General features: G+C 44.2%; 1 protein-coding gene across 1 annotated transcript in view; it reads left to right on the top strand.

Moving 5' to 3' along the window:
• UACA (uveal autoantigen with coiled-coil domains and ankyrin repeats) overlaps positions 1–25,214 on the top strand; it is an 845,278-nt gene that overhangs the window by 178,589 nt on the left and 641,475 nt on the right. Inside the window, exon 5 of the mRNA XM_044077695.1 lies at positions 72–129. Coding sequence (XP_043933630.1) covers positions 72–129 — 58 coding nt within the window. The remainder of the gene's footprint in view (positions 1–71; positions 130–25,214) is intronic.

The following is a 25,214-nucleotide window of genomic DNA, read 5'->3' as shown; positions in this document are numbered from 1 at the left end:
TTTAAATTTAAAAGATTAGCACCAGAGTTGTTTTTGTACTTGTTACTATTTTTATTATTTTTGTTTTACAGTACAACTGTCCAACTGAAAATGTGGACGTACAAGGCAGAACACCTCTTCATGATGCTGGTATGTAACCAGTGTACCATTTGACATTGTAATTTAGTTGTTTAGCACTGTGAAGCCAAGTTTTTATTGCTTTTAACTTTCTTCAGCAGTGTCACAAGAGCATTTTCTCTGCACTTGTTGCTGGTGAGCACCTCAGATTGAATGTAATAACAGGACACTTGCATTCTTTGCTCATTAGACTGAATTCCTGCTGCATGAGTGAATGGGTTCATGATGAGTGTGATTCATTGTAGATTAGCTTGTTTCCCATGGCCTCTTACAGTTATCTGCTGCGCAAACACCCTCTTATTTAAGAATTGTGATACTAACATTATGGGAAGCCAGTGTTCATTTTGCCTAAGTTGCCTTGCCAGTAGTAGAAAGCAAAGTTATGTATTTATAAGTGTACTTTACTTTAGAATATCAACCCTATAAATGTTGCTTTGGAGTTAGAAAACCCATACATCTTTTAACATCTGTTTTCCTCCTTCCCCAAATTTAAAATTTCTGCACCTTCCCCCAGCACACACACACACACACACACACACACACACACACACACACACACACACACACACACACACACACACACCTTCCCTGTATGTAACTGGCTCTGAGGTTGAATCAGTTTGGGGGAAGGAAAAAAAAAGTTAAAGGGTCATGGTGTCATGGTTTACATTTTTGAGTTGATGTAGTTTTAACATTGTAAAGTATACATGTGTAGACTTTTCTATGCGATGTGAACCAATCTTTATGTAGTACATAGCTTATCCCAAGGCACATTGTGACCACATTGTTGTCTGTTAATGAAGTAATGAATGTGTAGCACTAAGTGTATTTGTTCATCACTATTTGTATAAAGCTTGGGAGTGCAGATAGGTTTTATGAGACAAGCAATATCAGATAGAGGTCTGACTGTTTTTTTTTTTTTTCTGTGTCTTTGGCAGTCTTGATGTCCTGTGGTGGCAGCCAGTGACTGCGTTGCAAATCCCTCCCATGTTGGACAAATATTGGTGCATTTTTGTCTTTTTGAAATTGAGATGCAGTTTCTGGAATTCCTTTTTGTAACTTTTAAAGTCCAGTCCCTGAGGTTGACTGCCAGTTTAGTAGTGATGTCATTCACAGGGGAGGGAAAGGAAATGACATGTTAATGTATGCATGTACTAGCAAGCATCTGTTTAGAAATCTTTGTTTCATAGAAACTTTTCTTCAAAATTGAAAACGTAGGCTCCAAGAGACACTAGGACTACGAAAGAATCAAGTAAAGTAAGTTTTAATGAAGTACTTTTCGTCGCTTTCAATAAAGCAACTTCTTCAGACAAATTAACGTGCCACCAATTCACATATAAATACTTAAGTAATTTTTGTCACATGATCAAATTATTAATTGGTAAAAATCACATGATAAAAAATCACATGAAAAAATCACGTAATGAAAAATAAAATAAATCCATAACTGTTCATGGTTTTGCCACCTGAATACTGCAAAATAAAGCATCCCCCCAAAGGTTTTCACAGACCCTATCACTAGTATGCAGAATAATGTTTAAATGTAATACAAAAGTATATAAAAATACATGTCAAACTAACAAAAACTACTTTAACAACAACCATCATCTGTTAAGACTCTTTAGTCTAAGTAAACAGATTATATTACAGGTTTCATTTAAACCTGGACTTGAAAATGCATTCCACCTAATTTGCCATGCTAACTCACACTCTTCTAAAAGTAAGTTAACTGGACCACCCCTAATGTCATACTGTATCTGATCTATTGCTTTAAACACAAAGTTGTGCCCTCCGCTCAAAGCTGAGTGCTTAGCCAGTGCATTGTCGAGTTTGTTGACTTCAGTTGCTTGTTTGTGTTCATACACGCTATCTCGAAGTCTATGCTCGGTTTTGCATTATTCTCTAATCCATAGCTCTCTCTGAGCTGTTTGGATCTGGAGAGCTGTCCGAGCCAGGGCTACCCTGTCTCGTCCGGGGTGTCACAGTTGACTCTGAGGTTTTTGGAGCCATTTCTGCATGCCTTGGCACGGGTTAGTTCGGCTCCGATGTCTGCCTTGGGGGAATTCCACTCTGAGCAGGAGGGGACTATGGTCCAAAGGCTTGTCCTTATGGATCAGGGGTCCTCTTCTTTTCTGGGGGGGGGGTGTTCAGCCTTTGAGGCCATGGAGAGAGCTTTGTCTGCTTCCACAACAAAGATGGCTGCCTTCCCCTTGGATTCTCAGTCTACAGTCTTGCTGTCTCTTCGTCCAGAGTCTCATCTATCCTCTCTACAGGGACAGCTGTTATTGAAACCCAAGGCTTCCCAGCAGGGTGTTCCACCTCTTCTGATATCTCCACAGAGCATCCAGCTGAGGAGGTCCCTAAAAAGAGAATGTGCAAGAGGAAGCAGTTGAACTCTCCTGAGAAGTTAGTCACAGAAGATACAGACTTTGAAGGTGAAGGGTCCCCATGGGTCACCTCCTGAAGATGTCCAGTTTGGAGATATCCTTGAAATCCTGAAACAGAGAGGTGGCTGCAAGTCCAGCAACCCTTCATCTGAGGAGTCTGTATTCCTAGAGGGTGTTCGCTACTGGTCCGTCTACTTCCTGGGTGACACTGCCTGCTGATATCCTCATAGATTTGATCTCTCGGCAGGTGTGGAAGGCCCTGGAAACCATTGAGCCAATTCCCAGAGACTGGATAAAATTTTGACAGGCAGTTCTGGACAAAAGATATGCCTGTAGATGCTATAGTCAGACGGCAGTCACAAAAAATGAACTCTGTGGAAGAAAGTTCCACTGTCCATCCACTGAACAAGGAGTCTTGGGCAATGGACAGATTTTGGAAGCGTGTCTGTTTCAGCAACCTTCACCTTAAGGTCTTTGAACTATTTGGTACATTTCACCAGTTTACAGAGAGACCTAATTAAGGAACTAGCTGATACCCTTTCAGGATCCATTTCTGATGAGGTACAGGCATCTGTTACCTGTCAGTTGGCTACCCTGCAATCAGTATTCAGTTCCTCCATGAATTTTAATTTGGCATGTGGCCAAAGGAACCTCAAGGGCAGCTGGTTCTGGCGTTTTCATAAGGAGGCATTCCTGGATGCTCTTAAGTGATTTTATGGAGCCCTTCAAATCTTAATCTGTCAATGCTCCCTTTGATGGAACATCTTTGTGTGGATCCCAAAGTTAAGGACACTTTATCTGGGTGTTTAAAAGATGACCCAGTGTGCCTTGGGTGTTCCACCCCTCAAAGATCCTTCTCCAAGAATCAACAAGTCACTGGAAAAATGTGGTGCAAGAAGTCCCAGGGCCCTTTAAAAGGCACATGTGGAGGATGTTCCCTCAGGGGCAGAGGGGGAACTCCAATGGTAGATTCCACCCTTGCAGCAGAGGTGGCCTGCAAGGGTTTAGTGATTCCTTTTTCAGTAGACCCTTCCAGTGCTCCTGAAAGGAGACTCAATTGTTCCCCTCTGGAGGCAGTTGGGGATTGTTTATCCCTGCACCAGAGAGACTGGCTAGGGATAACAAATATATGGGTGCAGGGGATCATTTCCAAAGGTTATATAATACCCTTTTCTCTTTCACCTCCAACCTCAAGTAAAATCCCCAATGTTCTACCCAGTCAGAGGGAACAAGCAGCACTTCAAATACAAAAGCTGCTAGAAAAGTCATCCACGAGGTCCTGCCAGACCACATAGAATCTGGAACTTGCTTACTATTCTTTTTAGTGCCAAACAAAACAGGGGACTGGAGGCCAATCTTGGATCTCGGCAACTTGAACAAATCAGATCGATGTATCAAGTTTTGGATGGTCACAGTTCAGTCCAGATGTGCTCAATAGATCTTTAGAATGTGTACTATCACATAAAGATGAACAGGTGGTCCAGAAGGTACTTGTGCTTCTGGCTGGGAGCCAGTCATTACCAGTTCAGAGCCCTGCCATTGGTCTCACCACAGCCCCCAGGGTGTTCACCAAATGCATGTTGCACATTTAGATGGCTGGCTCATTACCGTCCCAACCAGGCATCAAATAGAGGAAAGAGATTGTGTTCTTCAGACATCCTATCATCTGGGGATGACCGTAAACTACAAAAAGTCTCATTTGGAACCAACTCAAAATTTGGAAGTTATAGGAGCACTGCTAAACACAAAGGCAATGATAGCCTCAATGGCTTCTCTAAAAGTTCAGACCTTAATCACACAGGTCAAGAAGATCATCTGCATACCGAGGTTTCTGCCCACTTAGTCCTTCAGGCTCTAGGATCAATGGCAATGGCGATAACTCTAGTACTGCTGGCAAGATTTTACATGAAGGTTCTACTGTGGTTTCTAGCCACGTAATGGTTAATACTTTATCGACCGATGTCCACCCTGATATGTATTACTCAGATTTGCAAGAGAGATCTCAGGTGGTGGATTCAAACTGTGCAGGTTCTACAAGGTCATTCTTTCATTCCCCTTCAGCCCAAGGCCATAGTGACCACAGACACTTTGCAGTTAGGGTGGTGGGGCATTACCTGGGGGAAACCGTCCAAGGCACTTGGTCTCCTGAAGAGGCCAATTTACGTATCTGTCCTAGACATGAGAGCAGTCCTTTTGGCAATCCAGGCCTTTCAAGATCTCCCCTCTAGGACAGTTGCAGCCCAAACAAATAACATGTCAGTTTGATTCCTCAACAAACAGAGGGACCAGATCTTACCCCTTGTGCCAAGAAGCACTCAGAGTGTGGCAAAGGGCGATCTCATCCAAACGCTTTCTCATAGCAACACATATTCTGGGGAAACCCAGTGTGATAGCAGATGAGCTGAGCAGGTGCATTCTTCTACTTCATAAATGATCTTTCAAAAAGAACATAGCGAAAAATTATTTTTCGTCAGTGGGGCCAGCCTTGCTGCAGTCTTTTCACTTCTCCCCTAAACGACAAATGCAGCAGCTACTTTACCCTAATCCCCCTGCAGGGGGAGTCACCAAGGGATGCTCAACTTCACGATTGGCCTTCCCAGCCTGCTTTATGTCTACCCACCAATCCCATTAATTTCTAAGTTCCTGCTGAAAGCTGCCATGTTGAAGAGCAAAGTTATCCTCATTTTACATTTTTGGCCTTGACGGATTTAGTTCCCCTTCCTTTGGCCTCACGTACTGTAACCAACGTAGACTCTGGATAGACTCCAGATGATCTGTCACACTCGACAGGCATGATCCATCCAGGCATATCAAACCTCAGGCTGATAGCCTGGCTTCTCCAATTCTGTTAGTAGCCAGAGAACCTATGCTCTCTTCTCCAGTCTCTCATAATTTTTTCTTCCCATAAACCATGTACACGTAAACTGTACTCTAGTAAATGAAAAGATTTGCTTACTGGGGCTGCCAGAGTAAGGTTGATCCCTTTTCAGCTCCTTTGCATAGCCTTGAATTTTTAACCTTACTTTTTAAAGAAGGCACTAGCTCCTCCACAGCGAAAGTCCAAGTAGCGGCGATATTGAGTTTTCACATAGGTTTTCCATAGCCTATGGGAGGCAACAGAAGCACCTTCAAATCCTTTTTGCAAGGCACTCTCCTTCAAAGGCCTCCCTTTAGGGACCCTACTCCCCCATGGGACCTTAATCAGGTACTGCATCAACTTACTCAACCCCCCTTTGAACTTGCAGCTAAAATGTGACGAGTACCTTTCCTGGAAAACTATTTTTCTAGTAGCCATTACTTCTGCCAGAAGAATTTCAGAAATGCAGGCTTTATCTTCAAAACCGCCTTATTTGAGCTTTCACAAAAATAGTCATTTTACAGACTAATGCTTCCTTTCTCCCTAAAGTGGTTTCAGAGACTGATTAATCTATTAACTTGCCAGTATTCTTCCCCAGATTTTCTAACAAAGGCAAATGCACTTTACATTTTTTGGATGTTCACAGGCAGTTAAGTTTTTACCTGCACAGAACAGAAAATATCAGGAAGACTGGCCAGTTTTTCTTTTTCTGACAGGAAATTTAACAAAACCTGTTACCAAAATCACACTAACCAGATGACTGACTGTATTTCTTATATATACAACAAATGGGGCATTACCTTATCCAAACCATTACAAGCTCATTCCTCTAGAGCCATGGCTACTTCATCAGTCATCCAGCTTATAGAGCTTCTGTGGATGACATTTATGCGGTAGCAAATTGGGCTACTCCCTATACTTTTGTTACTTATTACAAATTGAACATGGTCTCTAGGGGCAGAGCATCATTTGGTTCAGTGGTATTCAGGAGTATCCTTCCTTGAGTCCCCCCAGGGATTTGGTAGCTGAGGACTCTGTCGCATAAGCTGAGAATAGAATGAAAATTGACATCTGATAAAAGAAGCTATGTACTCACCATAACATTCCATCTGTGCTGTCCATTTTCATTCTTCAGCTCCCCTCACACCAACCCCTGCCCTAAAAGCTCCTGGAAGAGCGAGTGTTTTTACGTATGCCACTTCCTTGGTACATAGTTCCAAATGTAGTATCCTCTGTATGTAACTGAAGTACGTCTTTCTGCTGCTGGTAGCAAGATCTGAGGTACCTTGAGGTTGGTGCATTGTGGGTAATGGGATAGCTCAAGAGTTTCTGGCTACCACGGGCTTTTGCAATGGCCAAGAACGATCGAGGGATTGGATATGAACCCGTAAGTTGAAGAATGAAAATGGACAGCACAGATGGTACATTATGATGAGCATGTAACTTACCACACTTAATTTCAGATCATTCATCTATTATCTTATAGCTAAAAGTTCTTTCAAATATACAACTGTACTTTCAAAAATTAACAAATTGGTTTTCTCTAAATATAAAGAAAAAAATTATGGAAATACAGGAATTTTGGACCATCAAAGATTGACTTTTTAACAGCTTATACTAAAAGATCTTCATTTAAAGTTTACATATTTGGAATTCTTAATGTCTTAAAGGTATTGAAGTCAACAACTGGGACAATTTTGAAAATTGGTTTCACTGTTGCAAGTAATTGTAATATTGAATGTTATGATAAATATTTTGAACAATGTGTCGAAATTACAACTTTCACTTGATTTTTCTAAGAAATTTATTAGATATGGAATGGTAATTATTTTGAAGAAGAAACATGAGCATATTTAAATAATGTATTAAGTAAAATCTTCTGAAGAAATTACTTCGGAAACCAAAAAATATGTTTATATAGCATTTTATTTCTGTTTTTAGAGCCATAGAAGAGACGTGTCTTATCTGATTCAATTCAGTTTTCAAAATGTACGCATGTTCAGAAATACATTTTCCACATTTTGAGTTTTCATATAACTCAATTTTTGAAATGAAGTACTAAATAAAAACACTCCATGTCCAGATGGTCTTCCATTGAATTTTATAAACAATTGTACGCACAATTCTTTGTTAAATCTGTATAAGTTCGTTATTAAAACAGTTTCTACAGATTGATTTTTTCACCAGCTATATTAAGTACTACTAAAAACTCCTGATGTCCACCACGGCAGTAAAACTTAGTAGTAAAATCAAAACTTTAATAAAAAGAATATAACATAAAATAAGCAGTCCTCAGTCTTCCGATAAGCGCTTTCGGCAAATAAGCCTTCCTCAGATCGTATAAAAAGGACTGTTCAGCTTTTGTATTTATAAGGCATCACAGCCATTCCACATTTAGTTCTCTCACATGCCCTTGTTGCAAACCAAAAGGAGGCCAGCTAGCAGAGAGGTATAATTTCCTTCATTGTAATTAAAGGGGCAGTGCTTCTCTTTACTATAGGATTGTATATGAGAAAACTAATAGCTATGGATGTGAATACATTATATGAATGAAGCAACATTCAAGTAAACTTGCTAATCATATTCCTTCTATTCTTAAGTGCAGGTTTTAATGGCACAATAGTATTCAAGCCTGGTGATCTGTTTGCTCTTAAATTAATTATCCAGCATGTTTCCTTAGCTCTGTGCGATTATGAACATCACCTCCTCTTGTGGTCTGACAGACTGCCTCTATGGCCTTAAATACAAAGTAATGAGAAGGATACTGTGCTACGTGGGCTGCTAAGGCATTATTGGGATCTTTGTTTGATGTCCCTCAAATGTCTGAGGATACGTTCCTTAAGACGTTGATCTGTTTTGCCAACATAGAAAGCACTACATTGGCAGCAAGTCGCTAAGTATATGATGTGGGAACTAGTACAATCAGCATAGACATTAAAATTGTACTGTTGCCTGGAGTATGGACGTACAAAAACATTGGAGCTGTCAATGGAGTTGCAAGCTTTGCATCTTAAGCACTTGAAAGTGCCCTTTCTATTAGAATTGGGCCTATTTCTTTCAAATCCATCTTTGTTGCAAATGAGACGTTTCAAATTCTTCTTATTCTTGTATAGGAATCTGGGCTGTTCACCTACAATGTCTCTTATTTTGTCATCAGTTGTCAATACCTGCCAAAACTTCCTAATAACTTCACATACTTGCTTATTGTCAGCAGTGTATGTTAACAAACATTTAAGTTGCTGTGATTTGAGTTTTAAGATCCAGGCTCTCATGATGACTCGATGTGGGTTCAGAGAAGTAGGGACGTCCCTTTCCTCTCCTTAATTCCTGTGGATTATGCTTCAGTCTTAAATTCTTTCTTTTATAGGATCTTTTACTTAAATGTGTCTCAATATTTCTCTGTTCTGCTACAAAAGTCTTCATTCTCAGTACATAATCTTGAGGTTCCTAAGATCTGATTCTCAAAGATGTTATCAAAAATATGTCCCGGGTGCATACACCCCATATGCAGATAATGATTTCTCCGGGTTTCTTTTTTATGAATTCCTGTACTGATACAGGATGCAGATGAATCTTTACATCCAGAAATTCTATGGTCTCCGAAGAATGTTTAACCACAAACTCTAGAAAATCGGTGCTCTCGTTGACAAAAAGGTCCAATTGTGTAGAGCTGCCTCTCCAAAGGATAAAGACATCATCCACAAAACGGCCGTAGTACACTAGATATTGTTTCCAAGTGCTGGGTATCGGTTCATTATGTTCCCACTCAGCCAGAACCAAATTAGAGTAACTGTTTGCACATGGGGTGCCCATAGCCACACCCCATGTCTGCAAATAGAAAGAATCCCCATACATAAAGATGTTATTTTCCAATACAAGTTCCAGCAAGGAACATATTGGTTCTACTTCCATACTGTTCCTTGCTAGGAAAGATCTTATTGCCTGTAGACCATAGTCATTCGGAAAATAAGAATTCTAGGACCATGGATAGGTATGGGAAGCACTTTTTTTGTCAGTGGCCTTTGCCTTGCAGTCTCTGAATTACTTAACCCACTTTACCAGACTACAAAGGGACCTGTTGAAGGAACTTTCAGAACCCCCCCACCCCCAGGAGCTGTAGCTGATGTGACAACAGATAAAATCACCGCTAGGCTCGCCAACCTCAATTCAGTCATAAACTCTTCCATGACACTCATGTCTTGTGTAGTAGATGGAAGGAGTAGGATTGTGGGTTCAGTATCTCTCTCAGGAGGCAGGTCTGGATGCGCCTTTGTGATTTCATGCAGCCCTTCAAGTCTTTCTTCATTAACACCCCTTTTGATGGCTCTTCTCTTTTTGTGCCTAAAGTTAAAGAAACTGTAACCAGGTGTGAATAGGAAGGCAAGACCTTGTCTGCCGTTGGAGTATGTTTTTGCACACCTACTAGACCCTTTCCCAACAGTCAGAATGGTAGTGGAAAGATGTGGTTCAGGAAATCACCAATGTACTTTCAGGACACATGAGGTGAGAGTTCTCCTGCAGGGAGAGGGGGGAAGAATAATGGAAGACTCTGCCCTCACAGCAGGGGAGGGCAGCAGAATCAGGGCTCCAGAGAATCTTTTTTTGGTAGGCCCTTTCAAGCGCTACTGAAGGGGTGCCAAATTGCTCACCTCTGGAGGCAGTTGGGGGACGATTCTCTGTACTGCGAGACCTGGCAAAATTTAAACGACAAATGGGTGCAGGGCATAATATCCAGAGGATATACAATTCCCTTCTCTTTACCCACTCCCACAAACCAATCGTGTCTAGATGTTTCACCCAGTCAGAAGGAACAAGCAACCTTAGAAATTCAAAAGTTGCTAAGAAAGAGTCATCCAGGAAGTCCCTGCAGACCAGAGAGGATCCAGAACTTACTAAAAAAAATGGGGGCTAAAGACCCATATTGGATCTCAACAGTCTGAAAAAATCTGTGAAAAAGACCAAGTTCTGGATGGTAAAACTTCAGTCGATACTTCCATTCCTGGAAAGAGACAACTGGATGTGCTGTATAGACCTTCAGGATGCTTACTACTGCATACAAATAGAAAGTTGATCCAGAAGGTACTTCCGCTACCGGCTAGGAGCCAGTTACTTCCAGTTTCGAGCTCTGCCCTTTGGTCTCAATACAACCCCCTGAGTGTTCACCAAATGCATGGCAGTAGTACTGGCTTACCTGAGACGCCAAGGATTCAGAAGATTTCCATACTTAGATGACTGGCTCATAACGTTCCCGACCAGGCATGTTTTGCAACAAGCCCAGGACTGCACTCTAAAACTTTGCTCCTCCTTAGGAATTATCACAAATTTAAGAGATCTGCTGTAGAACCATGTCAAAACTTGGCCTTCATAGGAGCAGAATTAGATGCAACAAAAGTGATAATAAAACTTCCACAAGACAAAGGTGGATGACCTTTGATATTATGTACGATTACTGATAAGAAATTAGCCACGGCCAAGCTAGTTCTCCCAAGTACTAGGCAAGATGGCCTCCTCAATTGTCCTCATTCCCTTGTCTTGTCTCCACATCAGAATTCTTCAGTGGTTACTTGCGGCACAGTGGTCAATCCTAGAACTTCCAGTGATGTACAAGATATTGATAACAGATTCATGCAAAAAGGATCTTCAGTGGTGGCTTCATTCTCCCATAGTAGCTCAAGGCCATCTTAGTTCCTTCCCAACACCAAGCTATGGTAGCCATGGACACTTCTAGATTGTGGGGGGGGGGGGGCATTAGGCATTATCTGGGGAAGATGATTCAAGGCATCTGGCTTCAATACAAGGCTCATTTGCACATAAACATCCTAGAGATGAGTGCAGTGCTTTTGGCACTGCAAGCATTTCAAGACTCTCTCCCTCTGGAAACTATAGCATTGCAGTCAGACATGTCTGTGGTCTGGTACATAAACAGGGGGAACCAGGTCCTACCCCCTTTGTCGAGAAGCGCCGAGGGTCTGGCAATGGGCAACAGCTTCCAAATGCTTTGACAGCAATGCACATTCCCAGGGAAATGCATCGTGATTGCAGACAAACTGAGCAGAGCCATAAAATGGCCTCACAATTGATTCCCTCAATCAAAAAGTTGAAGAATCTTTTAAAAATGTGGCCAGCCTTACTGTGATCTCTTTGCATTGCCCGCCACTGCCAAATGCAGCAACTACTTTGCCCTGATTCCCCCCTGCGGGGGAGGGTCACCCAGTGATGCACTTGTTCCCGATTGGCCCCCGGGATGACTTTATGCCTTTTCACCAATTACTCTAATTCCCAAATTTTTGCATTAAGCATGTTTGTTGGAGACAACAATACTCCCCAATTGCCCCCTTTGGCCTCGACACTTCTGGTTTCCCTTTCTTCAGCCTCATTTATGGGATGAACCATGGATTCTGGACCCTGCTCTGGACCTTCTGACTCACCCGTCCGGAATGGTTCATCCCAATCTGGACAGTCTCAAACTAACAACTTGGCTGTTGCAGTTACCCTGATTGTCAGGTTTCCTCTCCAGTTTATCTTCCCATGAGTTATATCTACACGCAAGTTGTACAAAGGTAAATGGAAAAGATTTGTTTCGTGGGCCAGCAATAATTGGATCCCTTTACTGCACCCATACATTCTATTCTAGAATTTCTGTCAAAACTTTTTAATGAAGGTGCTGCCACAGCCACTATTTAGAATACAGTTGGCAATTTCAAACTTTCATATAGGTAAAAATGGATCTGAAATCATGTCAAACATTCTTAAAGTAACTACAATGATAAGACCCCCATACAATAACCTGTCTCTACCTGGGGTCTGAATTTTGTTTTGTCTAACATTATATCTGATATTGTTAATCCTCATTTATTCCTTACGTACGGTATCTGTTCTGATCTCGGAACTGAGCCAGCCATTTTCCAAGCTCACGTCAGCCACAAACTCTCGAGCTAAACTCTTACCCAGAATTCCCCTCTCCCTGTTGCCTCAGATTTCATTTGCCGCGTTGCCTTTTGGTCGTGTCAAGCTACTACTCCTGAGCTAAGTGCAGTTTTTTGTTGTTAAATACTTGCTATATAAAAATTTCTTTTAGAAAACTTTAAATTTATTTGCCTCTTACCCTATCGCATCTAGCGACTCTGTTTTATCAGGTTTCCTCTTCCTTTTCTACTCTTTTACCATGAGGTAATTTCCTTCCTACCATCCTTGGTAGTCGTCTTCTTTCTACCTTTGGGTATTCTTTAGTACCATTGTTGGTACCCCTTTCTGCTATCCCTTTTATTCATTATGGCTGATGAGAAAGATAGTCCGGGGTTTAAAAGGTGTTCTAACTGTGGACACAAATTCCCGACTTCTGATGCACACGCTTTGTGTGTTTATTGTTTGGGGGCTTCCCATTTATCTGTTGATCCTCCTTGTGTTATTTGTGAGAAATTTTCTAATAGGACACTATTAGAGAAGAAAAATAAATTGATGCTGAAGGGACTTATAAAATCTCCCTTTTCAGAGGCTATTTCTGGGTCGGAGGTCTCAACCTCTCCTAAAACCCACAAAAAGTAATTGGATGTGCCTGTTAAGGCCAAATCTTTGCCTTTGCCTTTGTCCCTGGCTGGGGACTCCCGCCAACCAAAATCCAAAAAGGCCAAGATCTCCACGCCGGAGCATACCCAGTCAGCCCCTGCACTGTCTGTGCCTAAACCTTTGGCACCGAGGCCTTCAGCTCCATTGGTAATTTTGGCTCAGGCATCCCCCATAGCCTTTACTATATCTGCACCGAGGGTCTCCCCGGTGCAGACCGTTACTGCCACTGGATCGGTGCCGACCTTTCAGTCGGTGCAGACTTTGATTTCCCCGGCTCCGACACCTCTTTTGGAACCATTGCCTCAGCTGTTGGTGCCCATTTTGTTGGTTCCGGCCTCGGTACTGACATCCATCACTTCTGCACCAAAACTTGTGGCAATGCAGATTGTGACCTGTGCACCGATGACTTTCTCGGTGCAGGTGTCCTTGGTACAGTCTCTTCCGGCACCGTTATTCTCTGTGTGGATGGGGGAACTAGGCACCGAGCCTGCCACAGTTATGGACAGGCCTGTCTCTCCCTCCATCTCTGTGAGGTCTACCAGAAGCCTCTCCGAACACAATGTGTTGCGACTTGTGGATCAAGTACTGTTGGTCAGAGGTATTCCACCACCCAGGACATATCCTTTCGTGGGAGGTGACCACCCATCTCCAAAGACCCCTTCTTATTCTCCTCCATTGCCGTTGAAGCACTCTGAGATAGCACAGTCTTCCCCCTCTGCGGTTACCTTTATGGATCTCACTAAGGAACCGCAGTTGCCTTCATGGCAAAGTTTTGTTACCACCCAGGAGGATTTGCTGCTCCATAACCATCCGGGGACTCTGAGTAGGCAGACTGGGATGCCTAGGGGAGGGGTGGTTCCTGTCCTGGACATCCATCCCTCTTCAGGTGGACCAGCCTTCCAGCTCATGGAGAAGGCTCTGGCCTCTACTGGCGATACTGGGCTATCTATTCCCCCAGCCTTGTCTGGTACATTGTTTTCACAGGTCGCACCTAGCAGACACCGGGCGCAAGGGCCTCAGGAAAACTTCCCACAGGAAACCCCTTCACCGCTGCCTTCCCCAGCTTCTCCCTCTGAGGAAGTGCACCGGAAAAGTTTGTGCAAGAGGAAGCACATGGACTCCACTGAGGAGTCTCTCACTGAGGACACAGACTTTGATAATGAGGATGGATCCCCTCGGTCACCTTCTGAGGTATCCTACGGCGATATCCTCAAAATCCTTAAGCAGAGAGGTGACTGGCAACCCTCCAATCCAACCTTTGAAGAGTCTGTGTTCTTGCTGGCTTTTCGTGCCCAGCCTCCTACCTCCTGGGTTACTCCACCTGCCGATGAGCTCGTCCGGCTCATTGTGCAGCGTGCATGGAAGGCTCCCAACACTGTGGAGGCTATTCCCCGGAGGCCAGACAAAATTTTATCCCCTCCAGCCACGGACCCTCACTGGTCGAAAGGTCTCCCGGTGGATGCCCTGGCGGTGGCGACTGCAACGAAAAAGGATCTGGCGGAAGAGGAACGCCAGATTGTCCACCCGCCCAACAAGGAGTCCCGGGCTCTGGACAGGATAGGGAAGTGCACCTTTGCATCAGCGACCTTTGTTATCAGGTCCCTGAACTATATGGCACACTTTACCAGGCTTCAAAGGGATCTAATTTCTGAGCTCTCTGAAACCCTGGCTGGTGCCATGTCTGAGGTCCGAGGAAAAAGTGGCCTCTCAGCTGGCCAACATTGAATCAATATCTAACTCCTCCATGCTACTTATATCACGCATCGGAAGGAGCAGCTAGAGCGGCAGGTTCAGCTGTGGTCTTAAGATGACATGCCTGGATGCGCTTGTGCGATTTCGCTGAACCATTTAAGGCTTCCTTCCTTAATGCCGCCGTAGAGTCCTCTTCTTTGTTTGGACCCAAAGTAAAAAGCACACTGGCCAGATGTGAACAGGACGGTAAGACCCCTTCTGCCATAGGTGTCTGTTACTCTTCCCCTCAACGTGCTTTCTCCCAAAACCAAAAGAGTGGGAAGGTATAGTTTAAAAAATCCCAGGGTCTTTTCCGTGACACTCAGGCCGAGTTTTCCCCTAGAGGCAGAGGGGGAAACTCCCAGGGAAGACGCCCCTTTCAGGGCAGAGGGGGTCCGCATAACTGGGGTTCCAGAGACTCTTTCTCTGGTCAACCCTGCCAGCGCTCATGAAGAGCGGCCCAACCCCTTTCCTCTGGAAGTGGTTGGGGGTCGTTTCTCCTTGTACCCTTCTGCCTGGCTAACCATCACCACCGATTTAAAGGGTACAACTGATTATAACCAGAGGTTATCATATCCCCTTCGATCTTTGTCCCATTTCTTCAAAAAACCTTCCTGACGTTCCACCTAGTCAAAGGGAAGTAGCAGCACTAGAAATAGAAAAGTTGCTAAGGAAAAGAGTCATCCAAGTAGTCCCCCCAGACCAGATCTGGTCCGGATTCTACTCAAGACTATTTTTGGTGCCAAAGAAAACCGGGGACTGGAGGCCAATTTTGGACCTCAGTGTACTGAACAAGTTTGTGAGAGTAAAAAAATTCCGGATGGTCACAATACAGTCTATCCCCCCGTTGTTGGAAAAAGACGATTGGATATGCTCTGTAGACCTTCAAGATGCGTACTACCACATAAAAGTGGACAGGCCATCAAGAAGATTTCTGCGCTTCCGTGCGGGAGCCAGTCACTACCAGTTCAGAGTGCTGCCCTTTGGACTCTCTACAGCCCCCAGAGTGTTCACAAAGTGTATGGCAGTTGTCACAGCTCACTTGCGACTACAAGGATTCCAGATGTTTCCATATCTAGATGACTGGCTCATCTCCGCTCCCACCAGGCATCTATTGCCAAACACCCTGGCATACTCTCTCCTCACTAGGCATAACCATAAACTGGCAAAAATCAAACCTCACCCCATCTCAATCCATAGAATTCATAGGGTGTGTCTTGGACACACAGACTTGCAGAGCATCCTTGCCAGAGCACAGAATTCTGAGGTTAAAGCGGCAACTGATCCCAATCCTTTCAAAGGAGAAATCCACAGCTTACTCTGTCCTTCAGCTGTTGGGTTCCATGGCAGTCTCTATCACCATTGTTCCCCTAGCCAGGTTTCACATGAGGCTTCTACAGTGGCTACTGCTAACTGAATGGTATCCCTTTCAGTACCCCCTTTCGACCAAGATTCGAGTAACTCACAGGTGCAAACAGGACTTGAATTGGTGGTTGTCCCTCGATCCGTTACAATGGTCTCGCCCATTCTCCCCCCAGCAGCCCAAGGCTACAGTGACCACGGATGCTTACCTGTTGGGGTGGGGGGGCTATGTCAGGGACAAACAGTCCAAGGCACTTGGTCAGACTTGGAGGCCCAATTGCATATCAGTGTTCTAGAGCTGAGGGTGGTGCTTCTAGCGTTGCAAACATTCCATCCCCTGCTGCCATCTGGGACGATTGCGATTCAGTCAGACAAACATGGAAGTAGTCTGGTACATCAACAAACGAGCTGGAACCAAATCTTACCCCCTGTGTCGAGAGGCCATGAGAATATGGCAATGGGCGATGGCTTCCAACCGCTTTCTTCTAGCAACGCACATTCCCGGGAGTTCCAACGTGATAGCAGACTTGACTCAGCAGGTACATCCTACAACCTCACAAATGGTCCCTGAATTCCTTGATAGCGGCGGTGATCTTCCACCACTGGGGCCATCCTTGCTGTGACCTCTTTGCGTCCCCCGCCAATTACAAATGCAGCAACTACTTTACCCTGATTCCCCCTCCGGGACAATCACCCATGATGCTCTAGTCCACATTTGACCCCCGGGTCTTCTTTATGCATTCCCACCCTTTCCCCTCATTCCACAGTTTCTGAAGAAAGCCCGTCGGTTGAAAAGCAAGGTGATCCTCATAGCTCCATATTGGCCTTGTCAGACCTGGTTCCCCTTCCTTTGGCCTCACCTGCTAGATCAACCATGGATTCTCCGTCCAACCCCGGAGTTGATCTCACACCTGCAGAACCTGATTCTTCCCAACTTGAACTGCCTGAAGCTCACAGCTTGGCTCCTCCAGTTCCCTTGATTGCCAGGCAGAAAGATCTTCCTGTACTAGTGCGTGACATTCTTATTGCATCTCACAAGTCTTCCACTAGACTTATGTAGGCAAGTGGAAGAGGTTCACCTGTTGGCTGAAAGGAAAACAAGTGGACCCCTTCTCAGCACCAGTATCGATTGTCCTAGAGTATCTGGCCGACCTGTTTCAATCTGGTTTGTCGGCCTCTACCGTTAACTTCCACGAAGGTGTCCAAGACTCCTCTCTAATGTCACACAAATTATGCAAGACCTTCATTAAGGGTGTGAATCATTTGAGACCCCCGTTTAGAGAACCTATGCAACCTTGGGATCTGTCATTAGTTTTACAAGCTCTGACTATACCACCTTTTGAACCAGCTTCTTCATGCGACCTCAAATATTTGTCATGGAAAACCCTGGTTCTGGTCGCCATTAAGTCCGCCAGATGTATCTCTGAGCTTCAAGCTTTATGCATTAAAAGTCCATACTTGATCTTTCATAGGGACAGAGTGTCTTTGAGAACTAACCCTTCATTTCTGCCAAAAGTAATCAATGAAGTGTCTGTTACTCAAACCATTGAATTGCCAGATGTTCATCGTGTTTCACTGTTGCAGTCATGACTGTAGGGTTCTCCCCTGCCGGCAGGCAGTCCTCGGTCTGCCAGAATCCCAAAATCTGGGTCCGGCGTCGGCTGCTCAGCCATGCTCCCTGACGTCAGAGCGCCAGGAGTACAAAGCTGACAGCCGACGTCATCTTCTCCAGTCTTTCTTGCCGTGCGGTGATAGCAGTTCGCAAGTGCCAGTCGGCTGACTCCTGACGATTTTTTCTGATCAACTTCAGTCCGAAGACTTTCTTCTCCACTCAAAGCTAAGTACCCCGTTGGGGAAACTTTTTCTTGCTCCAGTCCGATGTCAGAAAAAGTTAATAATTGTATTTCATGTGGGAAGCAAATACCTCATTAGGATTTTCATTCTTACTGTATTCCTTGCTTAGGCCCTGACCACGACGTAGCTAGTTGTTGGTTTTGTGCTAGATTCAATCAACGTACAATTAAACGAAGGTAAGATTTTGCTTTTCATTACTTCAGTAGGCGCTTTAACTACAAAATGTCTGATAGGTTCCGGCTACCGGAGTTCACAAACGTCGCAAGAATAAAGACAGGCCTCCGAGGTCCAAATCTGATGATAGCGCACAAGCGGAGCCAGCTTCAGGTTCGGCCGTCGTCAGTGAGGTGCTTTTGCAGCCCCTGTCGTCGGCCATTTCAGAACCAATGGCCAAAACGGACTCTCATGAGGAGCCAACCAGGCCTTTAAATATTTCTATTGCAGGACCTTCAGACAATGCTCCTTCGGATGGGTCTGGAGCCGCTGTGCAGGTACCGGCTTCTGAAGGGGTTTTCAGGCCTACTCAGCTTCCAATAAATGCAAAGCCAAAGACAAAGGCAAAGACTCCTTCTAAATCAAAGACTGCAATGCAGGCCTCTTCTGAACTGGCTCCCAAGTCACAGAAACAGTTACTCAAGATGGCGGAGGATTTACTTACTATGATTAGGGGTTCTCATCCCCCTCCAGATAAAAGGCCAAGGGAGGATGTTTATTATGATTCCTCTGATCAGGCTTCTGTTTCTTCAGTTTCTTCTTCTGACCAGGAATATTCTTTCCCTCCTTATGAGGATTCTGATGCTGAGGAATCCATTCCTTCATCTTCTCCCCCTGAGGATTTCTCTCTTGGGGAAACTTTGCATGAAATGAGGGAACATTTCCACTGGGAAGAACAGGAGTATTCGGAATCTAAGAAAAGACTAAGGGATTTTCTTCTTCTCCCCCAACATAGACCCCTGGCTATTCCTCCTGTTTTGGATATTGTGGCTGATGCCTTTTTGGAGGCTAACTTAACCCCTGACTCTTTTCCTCCTGCTCCTGTTAAGCCTGATAGATATTACAGGGTTCCTGATTCCCACCAGTTTTTATACAAGAACCCTTCTGCTGACCCTGAAACCATTTCTCAGGGTCCTAGGGGAGTTAAGGCCGCTTCTGCCAAAAATCCCATTCCCACTGAAAAGGATTCTAGATATTTAGAAAGATGGGGCAAAAAAGTGTACACTTCTGCTACTTTGTCCATTAGGGCTTTAAACTGTCAGTTTCATATGCTGAAATACCAGCAATTTCTCTTGCCTGTTTTAAAACAAAAGCTTACTTCCATTTCTGCCTGTGCAGATGATAAGGAATTACATGACTTATTGCATGCCACTGAACAAGTTGGGAAGCATGGTTTACACTGTGGATTTGATGCCTTGGAGGCTTCTTGTAGGGCTGCTGCCTCCGGCACAGTCATTAGAAGGCATGCATGGTTAAAGGAACAAAATTTGCCAGAACAAGTAAAAGCTAAATTATTGGATGATCCTGTTCAGCATAATGTTTTGTTTGGATCAAAAGCTGAAGAGGTGATTAAAAAGATGGAGGATAAGGTGAAATCCATGCAAACAGTTAAAGATTTCTTAAAAATACAGCCACCAAGATTTAGCAGGAATTGGCCTTCTAAAAATTGGTCCTTTCCCTCTTCAGGCAGGCCTCAGAGGGGTAGGTATAGACGCTCCAGAGGAAGGCCTCAAACACAAGCTTCTTGTAGACCAAAGACAGTGGACTGCTTCCACCCCTAGGGGAGGAGAGGACAGGTCACAAACTCATAGGAAACAAACTCAATGACTCCCTATGTTGGGCTGCAGGAACTTCTGCCTGGAAGCTCCTCTCGGAGGAAAACTCTCTCTTTTTTATCAAAATTGGACTTGTGTAACCCAAGACAAGTGGGTACTGGATGTGGTTTTAAGAGATTACAAATTCCATTTTCATACCCTGCCAAGGCCAAGCGGATGGCCAGACCTTCCAAAACATCAATGGACAGAGGCCTTAAACCAGGTGGAAGCTCTTTCGGCCATGAAAGCCATAGCACCGGTTCCACTTTCAGAGATGGGACAGGGTTTTTACTCGAGGCTCTTTCTAGTCCCCAGGAAGCAAAACTCATGGAGACCCATTCTGGATCTGTCAGTCTTGAGCACCTTTCTAGAGATTCCAAAATTCAAGATGCTTACTCTACAGCAGCTACTTCCAATGCTGTCCAGAGATGCATGGATGGTGACTTTGGATTTAAAGGAGGCATATTTACACATTCCCATCAGGCAGGAATGCAGAAAATACCTCAGGTTCAAGGCCGGATCGAGGCACTTCCAATTCTCTGCGCTGCCCTTTGGATTGTCTACTGCGCCCAGGGTCTTCACCAAATGCCTGGCTCCAGTAGTAGCTTACTGCAGACTCAAGGGAATTCAAATTTACCCTTATCTGGATGATTGTCTAATTCAGGCAGAGACAGCAAGGATGTCTTACTCCAGCATTTAGAATTTGTACAGAACCTCCTCAAGTTCCTGGGTTTCTCTGTAAACATAAAAAAGTCAAATTTGACACCCTCACAACAGATAACTTTTCTGGGTGCTCTTCTAAACACCACAACCCAGATGGCATTTCTGACATCTGAAAAACAGTTACAGCTGGCTTCAACTTTCAAGACCTTGGCAACGTTAACTCAGCTATCTGCAAGGAGATTCCTGCAGGCTTTGGGTTACATGGCCTCCTGCATCCTTCTCGTACCATATGCAAGACTACACATGAGGAAAATACAGTGGTACCTAAAAAGTGTATGGTCTCAGCATTGCCACAGTTTAGACATACTGATCTCCGTCCTGCCTTGCCTTCAAAAGGAATTTCTTTGGTGGACCGGGTCATGTACTCTAAACAAAGGGAAACCCTTCTGTCTGCCTCCTGCCGCTCAGATTCTAACCACGGACACCTCGGATTATGCTTGGGGAGCCCATTTTCAGGGAAACTGTCTGCAGGGCCTTTGGACAAAGGATCAGAAACACCTGCATATCAATTTAAAGGAAATGTTAGCAGTTCAGAAAGCTCTATTGGCCTTCAGGAATCTTCTACAACCAGGACAACTACTAATACGGACAGACAACACCACAGTTATGTGGTACATAAACAAGCAAGGGGGATCTCATTCCTACCCCCTTTGCAGACCAGCCATGGATCTATGGAACACAGCTCTAGCTTGCAATCTGGACCTTCAAGCTCAATTTCTACCAGGGAAGCAAAACTTCCTGGCAAGACAGTCTGAGCAGAAACCTTTCGGATCCACATGAGTGGATGCTGGACACCAAAATATTCAGGATAACAGCAGTCTGGGGATGTCCTCACATAGACCTCTTTGCATCCCATCTCAATCATCAACTACAGAATTTTGCACCAGGACTTTCCACAAAGAAGCTTGGAAAGTGGATGCCCTATCATTCAGTTGGAGGAACCTCTCGGGATATGCTTTTCCGCCTCTTCCTCTTCTTCCACGGGTATTATTAAAGATAAAACAGGACAAGCCCAAGATGATGATCTTGCTGGCCCCAAATTGGCCTCGACAGTTTTGGTACCCAACTCTAAAAAACCTGTGTCTGGAGCCCCCTTGGATTTTACCTCAGTCTCAGAACCTTCTGTCCCAACATCAGGGACAGGTTCTACACTCTCATGTCAGAACTCTCAGCCTGGCGGCCTGGTTAATCCAGGGCCTTTGATTTCTTCTTTCCTACCCAAGCAGGTTATGGATGTCATTTTAGAAGCCAGACGTCCTAGCACTAGAAAATCTTATGCAGGAAAATGGAAAAGATTTTGTTCCTGGATGCAGGCTCAGGATTCTGATCCTCTTCTTCCGAACATTCCTTTAATTTCACTTGACAGATCTCTTACATAAGGGTCTCTCTTTCTCTTCCATTAAGATACATGCCTTTGCTATTTCTGCTCATTATAATACAGACCCTCCAATCTTTTCCCACCAGCTCATGAGACAGTTTCTCAGAGGAGCTAAGAACTTAAGACCTCCTAGATCTCCTCCCATTCCTGCCTGGGATCTCAACTATGTTTTGGAAAAACTAACCTTGCCTCCTTTTGAGCCTGCTTCCTGTTCTGACATCAAGTTTTTATCTTGGAAGACAGCTATTCTGTTAGCCCTAACCTCTGCCAGGAGAGTTTCAGAGTTGCAAGTTCTTATGGCTGTGGAACCTTATATTATTTTTCATCAAGATAGGGTGTCTTTGAGGACTAATCCTACCTTCATGCCTAAGGTGGTTTCCAAAGTGGCCTTAAATCAAACTATCCACTTGCCAACTTTTTTCCCCACTCCTCAAAATAAAGGGGAAAGGATCTTACATTCCTTGGATGTACACAGACAACTACGTTTTTACCTGGACAGAACCAAGGACATCAGAAAATCAGAACAATTGTTTGTTTCTTATGCTTCAAGTTCCCAAGGTAAAGCCATTTCAAAACAGACCATTTCTAAATGGATTGCTCATGGAATCAGATTTTGTTATTCACACCATGGAATGCAAATCCCAGGGAGTATACAGACTCATTCCACCAGAGCTGCTGCCACTTCTGTGGCCTTCCTCAGGGGAGTTCCTACCAAAGACATTTTGGAAGCTGCAACTTGGAGTTCAGTGCATACTTTTTCTAAGCACTACAATTTACCTCTCTACTCTAAGTCTAGGACAGGCTTTGCCTCTGCAGTCTTGCAGGGCCTTTTAGCCGCCCCTTCTTCTTTATGACCACCTCCCTTTCTTTCAGCTTTGGGATTCTACCCTACAGTCATGACTGCAACAGTGAAACACGATGAACATAGTACAGTTGTGTACACCTACCATAAATGTAGATGTTCGAGTGTCTTCACTGTTGCAGTCTGGGTTTTCCTCCCTCCTGTCCCCTCTTATTTTTTTACTTTTGTGTGGTTCCTTTTTTTTCACCATTCTTCTGAGGTGTATTTGCAAAGGATATGGGACCTTTCTCATTTTGGGACTCCTGACATCTGGGGCAAGAAAAACTGGAGAAGATGGCGTCGGCTGTCAGCTTTGTACTCCTGGCACTCTGACGTCAGGGAGCATGGCTGAGCAACCGACGCCGGACCCAGACTTTGGGATTCTGGCCGAATGAGGACTGCCTGCCGGCAGGGGAGAACCCTACAGTCATGACTGCAACAGTGAAGACACTCGAACATCTACATTTATGGTAGGTGTACACAACTGTACTTTTTCTACCCTTATCATACAAACAGAGGAGAGTATTGCCTACATACACTAGATATTCATAGGCAAATCCACTTCTACTTGAACAGGACTAAGTCCTTTCATAAGTCTGACCAGTTATTTTTGGTCTATTCTGGTTCTAGACTAGGATCTGCAGTTGCTAAGGTCACATTGGCTAGATGGTTGAAGGACTGTGTGACCTTCGTTTATACAAAAAGTAATATCCCATTGCCTACTACCATGAAGGCTTATTCTACAAGGTCGGTGGCAACTTCTGCTACTTTTCATGCCAGAGCTTCTTTACATGACATCTGTGCTGCTGCAACTTGGGCTACGCCTCATACCTTCATCAGTCATTACAAACTGGATTTGGTCTTCAGGGGAAGAGCATCCTTTGGTTCTGTGGTGCTCAGGCATATCCTTCCATGAGAGCCTCCCAGGAATAGAGGTAGCTTGGGACTTTGTCCTGTACGTAAGGAATGAACGAGTATTAACAATATCAGATAAAGAAGTTATGTCTTACCATAACGTTCCATCTGTATTGTTGATCCTCGTTCAGTCATTACAACCCTCCCTCCCTCCACCCCCCCTCCTGTGGCTTCTAGTAGATCTCACCATCCGGTTCTCTTAGGTCATTTGACCAGAGGTAGCCTCTACCTTCTTTTGACTTGCAAACTCAATCTGAGGTAACAGGGAGAGGGGAATTCTGGGTAAGAGTTTAGCTTGAGAGTTTGTAGCTGACGCTAGCTTGGAAAATGGCCGGCTCAGTTCCGAGGTCGGAACCGATACCCGTACGTAATGAGTGAACGAGGATCAACAATACAGATGGAACATTATGGTAAGACATAACATCTTTTTATCCTTCTTTCGGGCCATCTGCTAACTGTAAACTTATGTACCTTTCTTGGAAAACACTCTTCTTATTGGCCGTTATTTCAGCAAGGAGAGTCTGAGAATTATAAGCTTTACCTGCCAAAGCCACCTTATCTAATTTTTCAAAAGGATGGAATTTCTTTGCGCACCAACCCTTCATTCCTACCTAAAGTTGTGTCGGAAAATAACCTAAATCAATCTGTTGAGCTACCTGTGTTCTTTTCAAACTTCCAAAATAAAGGGGAATATTCATTGCATCTTCTGGACATGCATAAATTACATTTCTGTTTGCAAAAGACTTTGGAATTTAGATGATCAGATCAGCTATTTATTTCTTACTCTGATGTTAGGAAAGGCCTGCCAGTGTCCAAAGTTACCTTGTACAGATGGTTTTCACAGTGTATAAGCTTCATTTACAACTCTAAAATCTCTCCCTACCCCTGTTAAAGCTCATTCCGCCAAGTTGGTAGCTACTTCTGCAGCCTTTCAAGCTAAGGTTACCTTTGGATGATATATGTGCTGCAGCAACATGGACAAAACCTCATACCTTCATTATTCATTACAAAGTGGATATGGCCTCTAGGAGTAGAGAATCCTTTGGTTCTGTGGTCCTGAGGAATATTCTTCCATGAGCCATCCAAGAAGCAGGTTGTTTGAGACGTGGTCCCATCAGTGAGAATAAAGGCGAGATTGGCAACACACAAAAGTTATGTACTTACTATAATGTTCCATATGTGTTGTCCATCTTGACCTTTTGTTCTCACAACCCACCCTCCAGACTCCCTGCCTCTACACCTGGGAGACTGAGTAGCACTAATTTGGAATTATAGGACTCATAGTCTCGGAGAGAGTTGGTTTAATCTGTAGAAGCAGTTACGTCTATTTGACTCATCAGGGGCAAACAAGATCTGGAGAAGTTGGGGGGTTGCATTATGGGTAAGGGAGAATACCAAAGAGCTTTGCTGAGGGCCTTGAGGTTTTGAAAGTCCGTGAATGATCCCGAGGGATCTGATCCAACCCATCAGTGAGAATAAAGGTCAAGATGGACAGCATGCATGGAACGAGGGCTATAGAGAGAGGGCGTGAGAGAGAGGGCGTGAGAGAGAGGGCTATAGAGAGAGAGAGAGAGAGAGGGCTATAGAGAGAGAGAGAGAGAGAGGGCTAGAGGGCTAGAGGGAGAGAGAGAGAGGGCTAGAGAGAGAGAGAGAGAGAGGGCTATAGAGAGAGAGA

Source organism: Protopterus annectens, chromosome 7.part0, assembly GCF_019279795.1.
Source record: "Protopterus annectens isolate FY-2018-M chromosome 7.part0, PAN1.0, whole genome shotgun sequence".
Classification (NCBI taxonomy): domain Eukaryota; kingdom Metazoa; phylum Chordata; order Ceratodontiformes; family Protopteridae; genus Protopterus; species Protopterus annectens.
The sequence above is the reverse complement of the archived record's forward strand: the minus strand, read 5'-3'. Positions and strand labels throughout refer to the sequence as shown.